General features: G+C 41.4%; 2 protein-coding genes across 2 annotated transcripts in view; one reads left to right on the top strand and one right to left on the bottom strand.

The window, feature by feature from the left end:
• abcg2b (ATP-binding cassette, sub-family G (WHITE), member 2b) overlaps positions 1-9,026 on the top strand; it is a 23,508-nt gene extending 14,482 nt beyond the window's left edge. Inside the window, exons 10-16 of the mRNA XM_063211197.1 lie at positions 341-414; positions 3,003-3,092; positions 3,316-3,440; positions 4,534-4,688; positions 6,412-6,501; positions 7,417-7,469; positions 8,879-9,026. Of these exons, the coding sequence (XP_063067267.1) occupies positions 341-414; positions 3,003-3,092; positions 3,316-3,440; positions 4,534-4,688; positions 6,412-6,501; positions 7,417-7,469; positions 8,879-9,026 (735 nt within the window). The remainder of the gene's footprint in view (positions 1-340; positions 415-3,002; positions 3,093-3,315; positions 3,441-4,533; positions 4,689-6,411; positions 6,502-7,416; positions 7,470-8,878) is intronic.
• A 2,403-nt stretch (positions 9,027-11,429) lies between these two features.
• The window catches only part of fscn1b (fascin actin-bundling protein 1b), a 16,315-nt gene continuing 15,244 nt past the window's right edge, over positions 11,430-12,500 (bottom strand). The window contains exon 9 of the mRNA XM_063211187.1: positions 11,430-11,716. Within this exon, the coding sequence (XP_063067257.1) occupies positions 11,508-11,716 (209 nt within the window). The 3' untranslated portion in view covers positions 11,430-11,507. The remainder of the gene's footprint in view (positions 11,717-12,500) is intronic.

Below are 12,500 nucleotides of genomic sequence, written 5' to 3'. Positions count from 1 at the left end.
CGATCCAAAGTAGTTGCACCAAATGAAACGTGGGGATTTTCTATCTACAAATGTAGATAAAGACATGGTACTGTAATGGAAGGCGTAGTAACACATTCTGAATGCTTCCACTTCAACACTTTGATATCCTCACTCCTAGTCCATTAACACAAAGGAAGTGAAGATATCAGTCCAGATATCAGTTTCCATACTTGTGTAATGTGCTAACTTCATACTGTGTGTGTGTGTGTGTGTGTGTGTGTGTGTGTGTGTGTGTGTGTGTGTGTGTGTGTGTGTGTGTGTGTGTGTGTGTGTGTGTGTGTGTGTGTGTGTGTGTGTGTGTGTGTGTGTGTGTTGATAGATTTTCTTTGCTGTGCTGGTGGGCTTAATCTACTATCAGATACCAAACACCCTTCCTGAAGCCTTCCAGAACAGGTAACACACACGTGCACACACACACACACACACACACACACACACACACACACACACACACACACACACACACACACACACACACACACACACACACACACACACACACACACACACACACACACACTAGAGCTGTGTTGAAAAAAAATCGGGAAATCGATTTTAAATCATTTCGCACATTAATTTCTGATTATTGATTCGTCCATCCAAAGATCGATTTTTGAATATTAATTATATATATATATATTATTATTATCATTATTATTATTATTATTTTCCCCCGCGGTTAACTTTTCCAGCCATCAAATACCTATACTTGTAAGATATAATGGTTTAAATATGTTTAATATGCTTCTCTACACAGTCATGAAATGAAGGAAACAGCTCATATACAGTGCTGGCCAAAAGTATTGGCACCCCGTCAGTTCTGTCAGATAGTACTCAATGTCTTCTAGGAAATGATTGCAATCACAAATACTTTGTCATTAATATCTTCATTTGTTTGTCTCTCAATGAAAAAACATAAAAGAGAATGAAAAAAAGTCAAATGAATGATCATTTTACACAAAATTCCAAAAATTGGCGGAACAGAAGTATTGACACCCTCGGTCTAATACTTGGTAGCACAACCTTTACACAAAATAACTGCGAACAACCACTTCTTAACCATAGGGCCGCGGACCAAAGTTGGGCCGTGCGCACAACCTCCAGGGCCGCAGAAAACTTTCAGTTTCGCAAAAGTGGGCCGACAGGGCCGCGGGACTGCACGGACAAGTAGCGTTATTAAGCCCAAATGCTTCCGACGCATTAAGAAAAGTGTGAGCCTTTTCCCAAATTCAACTCTGTCAACACTGATTTTTTTGCTAGGGGAAGTAGGAAATTCATCAAGAACAAGATGGAAACACACGTTGTAGGCTATTTGGAAAAAGAGAAATTACCAACCGCTTTCCAGCTGATTTGGCGACATCTTTTGTGTCCTAATATCCTCACGTTTTAGTCGTTAGAACTTAGGTGTTCAACGGTTACTCAAAATAATTCCAGTTAATGAATCTTTATCCCTTATACTTGTCCAAGTGTCTACACATTAGTCCTTTCACGAATTTTGCTTGATACTCTCTTCTCTTTACGTCTCTTTCTCTTCACGTTGCGTTTTCACATCAGCAGAAAAGCGTCCTGATTTTGCGATCAGCAGATTCATTACAAATCGCAAGTCAAGAGCTGTCACACAAACTCTGAGCTGTCAGAGAGGCATTCAAATGTGTGAAGGACTCTGGCTTGCTAAACTGAGTGAATTTGAGGAGTGAAATTAAATGAGTGAGATTAATATCAGCCTAACATTAATACAGTTCTATCCCTTGTGATAAAAGACTTAATTAATTGCCTATTTATTTATAATTTATATCATAGTATAATAGGCCTATATATTATATTATATATATATTATCCCAATAATGTAATATAATATAATATGTAAGGGTTAACGTTCGGCGAGAAGGTCGCTACCGTGGAATAGCAGCACGACAGAGAGAATCTCCGCGGAGGGGTCTTGTTCTCTCTGAAGTGCTGCTATTCCACAAAGCGACCGACTCGCCGAAAGTTAACCCGCTTATTATATGGATATACTTAAATGATTCACACATGCGGGGACATTGCTTTAGACCTATTTAATGTTAAGATTGTTGCTGCGCAAAACAAAACAGTGCCGTTGTGGAACACCGCTAGGCAACAGCTAGGTAGGCTAGCCAGGACAACAGGTGTTGTCTATCACAGCAGCTGATTAGAGTGACAAAAGACCGACCCCCTGCGGAGTGATATGAAACATTCGCTTTAGCCACTGACTTGTGCTTTAGCAGTGAACGTCTTGTTGCCATTGACAGCGGTAGCCAGGACAACGGGTGCTGTCTATCACAGCAGCTGATTAGAGTCTTGTTGAAAAGTCGCTTTAGCAGTGAAAAGTCTTGTTGCCATTGACAGCGGTCTGTTATAGACCAACCCGTCCGTTATCGAAAAATAACAGACGTCCGAACGTTGGGGAGCCCCGTTGAAATGAATGGAGCATTCGACAGATGACGTCACAACCATATAATATAATAGTATAATATAATACAACATAATATAATATAATGTAATATAATATAATGTAATATAGGGCCTAAATTAACAGCCTGTGGGCCCCGGGACACTGTGCACTGGAAAAAATGGGCCTCAACGTCAAAAAGGTTAAGAATCCCTGCCTTAGTGGAATTGTTGGAAAGTTTAAATATCTAGTTGTACAATTTTAGTGAGTTCATGGATGGCTTTTGTATTCAATTAAGATTGAACTTTCGGCCTGTACTGTAATTTAACCTAGTAAGAGTAAATTAGCTGCTACCAGAATGGTCGTAGTGCATTACTAAATGCCCTGTTTACTGTTCAGTTTAAGAATTTATTGATCATTTGTGTCTAATTGTTGAAAAGCGGTGCAATTTTCGTACAACCCTTTGTGTGTGTGTGTGTGTGTGTGTGTGTGTGTGTGTGTGTGTGTGTGTGTGTGTGTGTGTCTGTGTGTGCATGCGCCTGTGTGTGTGTGCGTGCGTGCGTGTGTGTAGGACTGGTGCGTTTTTCTTCCTGGTTATCAACATGGTGTTTGGAAACCTCTCAGCTGTGGAACTCTTTGTTAACGAGAGAGCACTGTTCCTGTAAGTACAGTACACATATACACATACAAGCACACACTGGTGTCTTCGTTAATGAAAGTGTGTGTAATAGGTGTGTGTGTGTGTGTGTGTGTGTGTGTGTGTGTGTGTGTGTGTGTGTGTGTGTGTGTGTGTGTGTGTGTGTGTGTGGGTGTGTGTGTGTGTGTGGGTGTGTGCATCTGTGGGTGTGTGGGGGTGTGGGGGTGTGGGTGTGGGTGTTTTGCAGGCATGAGAATTCGGGAGGATACTATCGCACATCAGTGTATTTCCTGTCTAAGATCTTTGTGGATCTCATCCCGAATCGCATCATCCCCATATTCGTTTTCTCCTGCATCGCATACTACATGATGGGTAACACACGCGCACACACACACACACACACACACACACACACACACACACACACACACACACACACACACACACACACACACACACACACACACACACACACACACACACACAATTTTGACATATTTTACATAAATATCAAAATGATACTGCTCTTCAAGTGGCATCTTCTCCTCTAAATATGCAGACTGCCTATAAGTGCAGATAGCTGCTTTGCTTTCTTTTTATTTAAGCCGACTGTTTGCAGTCCTTTGACACACTGCGTATGGACATGACCTAGGCCAGTGGTTCCCAACCTATGGGTCGGAACCCAGCTTATGGGTCGCCAAAGATCCACAGGGGGTCGCGGAGCCCTCTTGAATTTAAGGGCTTTCCTTTCAAATATATATAGCTCATGTTGAATAAATGGCAAAGCATTTAACTAATATATGCATAGAAACATCAAAAAGTAAGTGCTACATTAAACATTTATTCTATATTTGACCAAAGATAAATTGAGGAATAAAATAATGAGTTTTTGCAGGAAACAGGGGGTATCCTGTGACTCCCTCTTGTGCGGGAGCTTGCGTGGCTGGGTCACCAAAGCTTATAATAGAAAAAACATGGGTCCCTGAAGTAAAAGGTTGGGACCTGGGCTACTGAGATTCTGTGAATGCATAAACTATTGGTTGATATTTCACACATTTCGTTGGTTCAGCAGCTTGTGACCACACCAAGTAGATGCACACGAGTGTCCCCTGACCCATAACAGAAAAGCTTACACACCACACCGGAAACTTTTACTATTCTACTTCACCTGATACAAATGATAAGAATGAAATGATTATATAATATAGGACTAGTAGAAGATAAAGGAAAACCAAGATGAAACTAAAATTTCACTACAGATGCCTGATTTCCTGGCGTTTCTCCTGTTCGGTCTGAGTATGTCCATGGTGTGTGTGTGTGTGTGTGTGTGTGTGTGTGTGTGTGTGTGTGTGTGTGTGTGTGTGTGTGTGTGTGTGTGTGTGTGTGTGTGTGTGTGTGTGTGTGTGTGTGTGTGTGTGTGTGTGTGTGTGTGTGTGTGTGTGTGTGTGTGTGCCTGCGTGTACAGGTCTGAAGCCTGCGTTCATAGCATTCCTGTTGTTTGCTCTGAGCATGTCCATGGTCAGTCTCGCTGCTTGTTCATTGGCCTTCCTCGTCAGTGCCTCAGTACAGTCATTTGCAATGGCCAACATCCTCATCGCACTGCCCTTCGTATTCATGATGGTGAGTAGTGGACACACACACACACACACACACACACACACACACACACACACACACACACACACACACACACACACACACACACACACACACACACACACACACACTTAAACTCACACAATGCTTTACCCATCAAAAATAAGAAATAAAATGTCCCTTACAGTTGTTGTTTAAAAGCACTGTCACACTGTGATATACAAAGCGGATTCCAAAAAAGTTGGGACACTTTGTATTTTGTGAATAAAATCAAAATGCTGGCATTTTAAAAACATCTAATATGTTAATAAGGTAGAGCGTTATGTACAGACAACATATCAGTTGTTAAAGTCGAGCAGAATTCTTGTTTTGAGGTAATTATGTGATCATTTAAAATTTGACCCATGCAACAAATCTCAAAAAAGTTGGGACAGGGCCAAAACATGTTGTAATAGTTGGATAATTCTAAAAATTACACAAGGAAGAATATTTTAAAAGTAACTATATTGACTGCCGACATGAATGCACAAATAAAATACCATCAGATAGAGGCTGTGGCACTCAGCAGCAAAGATTTTGGGGGACTAATTACTTATCTATTACACAAAAAGATTGAATTATCAAAATTGCAGGCATATAAGGCCTATTTCCGTAATATAGAGTTCTGTGTAATCATTGCACGAGTTATGAGATCATGACATACTCGTGGTCAATAAGCAAACTATGACACTCCATCAATGACAGCTCTCGAAAAAATGACCATATACACAACATTTGATTAATGCACATGATGCAGACATTTAACAGTGTTGCATGCGGAAAAGCTCATTCTATGAACCTAGGAGACATGTGAAACTGTCCTCTGATTACAGAATGGAAAATATTTAATCCTTTTTGAAAATTATGGAGTCATGCACCCTCCAGGTTATATAGAAAATGAATACTTCAGCTTGATTTAGTGGTCAGTCTGAAAGACAGCATATATGATGGTAAGGGGGTGCAGAGGTGACTTGGTTAGGGTCTTCTTACTCATGTAGAGCATTAAAATGAATGTTGAATGACACATACAGTCTTTAAACAGTAAACATAGCTATCAAGACATTATATTTTGGAGCACCGCCTTTAGATATCGCCCCATAATGGTGGCCAATTTCAATCTCTACTATGTTCCAACAGTGTGGTTCCATCATAAGAGTAAACAGGTCACAAATTTGTTTTCTTGCAGTCAGGATATGCCACATATTCAGCATAATAAAAGGTAAACAAGTTGAAGAACATACCTATCAGTTGAGCTGCTGAAAACATGTCTCGCACAACAAAATATCTAATTTTTGAATAAAATTATGCCATCAGTCAAAGTATTTAACTGTTCAGCATCATCCCTTGAGTTGTGTTTAGTCTTATCCAATATAAAAAGCATTTTATTGGCCCTGTCCCAACTTTTAAATGATCAATTAATTACCTCAAAACAATACTTCTGCTTGACTTTAACAACTGATTTGTTGTCTGTACATAATGTTCTACCTTGTTAACATATTGAATGTATTGAAAATGCCATCGTTTTGATTTTATTCACAAAATACAAAGTGTCCCTCCCAACTTTTTGGGAATCCGCTTTGTAGCCTACAGTATTACATGTAACATTTTTAATACTCTCCATCTCTCTCTCTAAATCCCCTTACTTTACATATCTCTGTCTCTCTCTCCCTCTCTCTCTCTCTCTCTCCGTCTCTCTCGCTCCCTTCAGGTATTCGGTGGTTTCCTGGTAAATCTGAATTCGATGTTGAGTTGGTTGTCGTGGATACAGTGGGCTAGCATATTCAAATACGGACTACAGGTACGCTCACACACGAAGGCACACACACATTCATACAAACACGCATGCACGCACGCATACACACACACACACACACACACACACACACACACACACACACACACACACACACACACACACACACACACACACACACACACACACCATGGGCTAGCATATTCAAATATGGACTACAGGTATCTCACACACACACACAGACAGACAGACAGACAGACAGACAGACAGACAGACAGACAGACAGACACACACACACACAGACAGACAGACAGACAGACAGACAGACAGACACACACACACACACACACACACACACACACACACACACACACACACACACACACACACAGACACACACACACACACGCACTGGTGTAAGAGAGCAGCCCAACATGGTACTATGCTCAGGGTACCTTAGACATGGATTGAACGTGTGTGTCCACTCAGCATATATGTAGGTATCAGCTGTACTCGATGAGATGTACATATGCTTTGTTTTAAGATGGGAATTTCTAAATACAGAAAAAAGGACAGGTGCACTTAACTAGTCAGTTTCTAATTCTAATTTCTTGGACTTTCTAATTCTGTGGGACTTTCGGGCATTACTGACCGTAGAAAGTTGCAATTTGAGAAAACTGGACATCCCCCGGGAAATCCGTCATGGTTATTCACTCGCCCAACCACTTCACAGTGTTTACTTTATTTATTTAATTATTATTTTGTTTACTTTATTATTGGCCAATCAGATTTAAACTTCATGCAGTCACATCTTGTGAATGACAGTAACACCATGAATGTGTGTGGTGCGTGCGCGCGTGTGTGTGTGTGCGTTCGTGCATGCGTGTGTGTGTGTGTGTGTGTGTGTGTGTGTGTGTGTGTGTGTGTGTGTGTGTGTGTGTGTGTGTCTGTGTTTTACAGGCGGTGACAATCAATGAAATGAAAGACCAGGTTTTCATCAGCGAATTATTTAAGTGAGTATTGAGTGCCTACACACACACTGTGATGGAGTGACCATCCATAGGGTTGTGAGTGTGTTTTGACCAACGAGCCATTCATTTTTTTTGCTGATCGGCCAGTCCACTGTGGCTAGTGGTTTTCCCGAGTTACTAGCCATTCAGCTATTCTACTCGCCACATTTTTTTTTATCATGACAGTGTATATCTAACCTCAGAAGACAATGAACTAAAGCAAGAAGACGAGTTCACAGCTTTCTATAAGGAAATAAATCAAACAAACAGAAACTGAGTAACTGAGCTTCTTGAACTTAATGGTAAATACTAACAATTGATACACAAGGGGCAAAGTGCAGAATAAAGGCTATGATGATATACGTGATCTGAAGACTATGAAAATCAGGCAAATGATGATATGTCATACCATGGAATAATCTACCTGCCAAATTGGCTAGTGAGACTGAAATTATTACCAGCCACAGCCAAGTTTTACCAACATTTGGCCGGTTGCAGGTTGCAGTGCCAAGCCCTGACACACACACATTACAGAGAAGGCGTATGCACTCACTGGAAATGGACTAGACTAGAGTGTGTGTATGTGTGTGTTGAGTGAGTGCATAACATGACACTTCCACCCCCATGTATGTTTCAAATGTAGATTTCAATTCTACCTTGCATGTTTGCATGCATCTCCTCATCATCTTTATGGAGAGCCCTATCTCTGTCATTTCGTGAACTATTCACGAAAAAAAATAACTTTCATTTTCGTGGTGCATTCACGTTATTGCCCGTTTTTCGTGGTTGGGCAACGAAACGCTGCCTATTTATTTGAATTGACCCACTGCTGCTATGTTTATCCAAGTGTCTGCAGGGGCGGGGAGGGGGTGCTGACAGAACACTGCTGATACACTCGGGACTCACTAATTCGACACCCTTTCGGTACTTACACCTTATGTCATACGACCCTAAACCTAAACCTAACCCTAACCTTAACCCTAAACCTAAACCTAAACCTAAACCTAACCCTAACCCTAACCTTAACCCTACTTAACCCTAAACCTAACCCTAACCTTAACCCTAAACCTAACCCTAACCCTAAATTGCTTGTTTGAAATGTTTGATTACCATGTGACGGTACCAAAAGGGCGTCAAACTAGTGGGTCGCTAGGCAGCAGTCGGGCAATTCAAATGAATAGGCAGCGTTTCGTTGCCCAACCACGAAAAACGGGCAATAACGTGAATGCACCACGAAAATTAAAGTATTTTTTTTCGTGAATACTTCACGAAATGAAAGAGATACGGTTATGGACCACGCCATCTGGGACTAATGTGTGTGTGTGTGTGTGTGTGTGTGTGTGTGTGTGTGTGTGTGTCTGTGTCTGTGTCTGTGTGGGTGTATCTGTGTGTGTGCGTGTCTGTGTTCTCAGTATTACAGGAGAGGCATATATGGACTCGCAGGATATGGACTACAGTGTGTGGGGATTCTGGCAGAACCTGGTTGCTCTCTTGGGTATCACGTGCGTGTGTCTCACACTGGCTTACATACAGCTGAGACGAATCAACCGCTGGAAATAACAAGGCGCACACACACACACAGACACAGACACAGACACAGACAGACACACACAGACACAGACACACAGACACACACACACACACACACACACACACACACACACACACACACACACACACTAATGGTTCAAAGTGGCTAGTTTTCTTTTCTACCAGCCAAACTGAAATTTCACCAGCAGGGCTCTTGAGTGGCATCGCCCGGTGCGCCAGTCATTGTCGGATTGCTATTGCTCATATATATTATCTCTCTCTCTCTCTGAAGAGTGTATTGGCTATCGTTTAGATTGAATGAATGGCTTATATGCATACGCAGCTCTTAACAATAATACAATGTTCTTTATACAGTATATACGTATATATTATTTTAAAAGCCCTTCTAGGGACGGTCATTGGAAATGCTTTCTGTTGTGCAGCCTGATGATATGTATCTGTACCTATTTGATAATATAGACCTAACTACCAAACAAACTAACTTTAATTTATGAATTTATTAATGTAATTTATAGTGGTGGTGTGCATTGGCACTGCCCTCACGATTCGATTCGATTCGGGAGGTAGCGATTCGATTCGATTCGATTCGATTCTATTCTATTCGATCTGATTCCATTCTACAATGCATTGCAATGCATTACATTTCTACTGAAAGCAAAGCAAATGTTTCATCAGTCATGATGAGGCAATACAAGTTGTCAGATACTGAGCAACAATTTATTGGCTGTTTTCTGTATCAGTCTTGCAGTTTTCAATGCTTTGAAGTGCTTTTATTTAATTTAACATTCATTTGCTCCCGAAATGTCCACGGAAGTCCACGGATTTTTGACTTTTTGCATTTTAATATTAGAATTGACTGTTAATATGTCCTATCATCTATGTGTGAATTCTTGCCATTCAAATGTTTTGAGAACTTACTTTTTGAACCTCTATAAAATGCATTTTGCAATGCAATTCAATGGAATGCCCAATACAAAAATGTCAATTTCCCGACATTCAATAAAATGGATATATCTCATTTTGGAAAAGAGCTCTTCAATTGAAACTTAAAAAAATTGCCGCATCGATTCTGGAACTTGCCGCATTGAATTGGATCGCCCATGCCCCGCATTGCATTGCATCGCCGAATGGATTATTGTTGACACCACTAGTAATTTAATATATGTAGCTGTCCCTTCAATATATCATAACTATTAACTAACTAACAAATTAACTATAATTTGTGATTTTTTTTGTCTTCGTATAGCCTACATGCTATGTATCTGTCCCTATTCAATATATGGACGTAACTAACTTTAATAATAATAATACAAATATGCACTTTAAATTGTAAAGAAGTAATAATAATAATATGCAACATTGTACTGATTAAAAGTGTATCATTACATTATTTATTTATGGTGTTGTGAGCTTATTCTACTGTGCACGCACACACAGACGCACACGCACACACACACACACACACACACACACACACACACACACACACACACACACACACACACACACACACACACACACACACACACACACACACACACACACACACACACACACACAAACTATAAGACGCTGGTAAATGTTGCTGTTTCCTTTATTAATAAACACTGTAGCTCCAAATCAGCTTATACATATCAGCCATCACTTCAGACCACGGACGCAAGCTTCATGGTTATTCGCGCGCGCATGTGTGTGTGGGTGTGTGTATGTGTGTGTGTGTGTGTGTGTGTGTGTGTGTTTATTTGGTTTCACAAATACACAATCCTGCTGCTGAAGGCACTAACCAATAATCTATTATTACTCTCAGCCAATCATCTGCTTCCTTCCTGGCTGTTGGCAAAGTCTCTCGGCCAATCATCTGCTTCCTTTCTGGCTGTTTGGCAAAGTCTCCTAGCCAATGATATTCCACTCTAGATCAATCCCTCTGGCCATTAGAAGAATGAGCTTTCAGGATTGGGCTCCGCTGGCCAATTGGGGCTCTATCCTGTAGTGTGAGATCCTGCCCACTGTACACTATCCAACAATCGTGTGCTCTCCCTGGTGAGTGCCTTCATCAGCAGCCCAATCACATAATAGAGAATCTCCCATGGAGAAAACAAGCTTACAGAAATACAAGGCAAGGAGGAGCATAGTGTGTGTGTGTGTGTGTGTGTGTGTGTGTGTGTGTGTGTGTGTGTGTGTGTGTGTGTGTGTGTGTGTGTGTGTGTGTGTGTGTGTGTGTGTGTGTGTGTTGTGCTTTTGTAACAGTAAGGCCTATTTACACAGTATGAATAACTTTTATGAGCAGGAATTGCACGTCTATGAGTGTGAGGTGTATGTGTTTCCGTGTGTGTCTCTGTGTGTCTGTGTGTGTTTCCTTTGTGCTTTTAGTATTATAAGTCATATTTTGGATAATTATTTGTGTGTGCCTGTTTGGTGTGTATGTGTGTGTGTTAGGTAGGTGCATGTACACTGTGTGTGTTTGTGTGTGTGTGTGTGTGTGTGTGTGTGTTAGTACTCCCACAGCGCTGGCGTGTTGTTAGCGTTAGCTTTAGCCGTTAGCGCACCCGTGTGGTCGCCGTGGAGGTAGCGTCCGTCTGCCGTCCTGACAGCCATCTGGCCACGCCCCCTCAGCTCCAGCTCCCACCAGTCAGGATCCTCCCCTCCACACGAGACCACACCCCCCTCAGGACCAACCGACCAATAGCGGCCCGCCAGGTCTGAGAGAAAGGAATATAGGGGTAGAGAGAGGGAGGGAGGGAGAGAGAGAGATAGAGATAGAGATGGGGAGGGGGGGGGGCAAAAGAGAAGGAGAGAGATGGTTGATAGATTGAAAGAGAGCGAGAGAGAGAGAGAGAGAGAGAGAGAGAGAGAGAGAGAGAGAGAGAGAGAGAGAGAGAGAGAGAGAGAGACAGAGAGAGAGAGAGAGAGAGAAAGAGACAGTGTTATGGCACGAATAGGTCAGACGTGACTTAAGCAACTTGACTCCGCCGATGGTTTTGTATTGAGTCGCTGGCGACAGAAGAGACAAAAGCGATTTCAGCAACTATTCTCGATTGACAGCCCTCCTTTACCATCAACACATAATGTGCAGCTGGTTCTGCTGGATCTGTTGAATGATAATATTTGGGTCAAAGACGTTTTTTGGGCTCAGACGCCAGGTGGCGCAATGGCATCTAATGCCCATGAATTAATTAGTAATTGTTGGTTGATGTGCTGCGATGAATATGCTTCTTAAATGGTCCACCTAAACAAATGTACTAAAAAAAATCCATTCAATAGTGGCACTTACTGAAACGTCACTGATCCATATATGACACGATAGAATGACAGTATGATAACAGTATACAAATCGGAATAAAATGAAAATGCAATGTAAACTCGATGGAACTATTTAATTCGGAATTATTAATTCGGAATTAAACAAATCATGTAAACGTGGCTATTGACAGTGTGTCAGCTTGACATATTGACAGGTACAGTATCATTGACAGGTGTGAGATT

The sequence above is a fragment of the Engraulis encrasicolus genome, chromosome 1, assembly GCF_034702125.1.
Source record: "Engraulis encrasicolus isolate BLACKSEA-1 chromosome 1, IST_EnEncr_1.0, whole genome shotgun sequence".
NCBI lineage: Eukaryota > Metazoa > Chordata > Actinopteri > Clupeiformes > Engraulidae > Engraulis > Engraulis encrasicolus.
The sequence above is the reverse complement of the archived record's forward strand: the minus strand, read 5'-3'. Positions and strand labels throughout refer to the sequence as shown.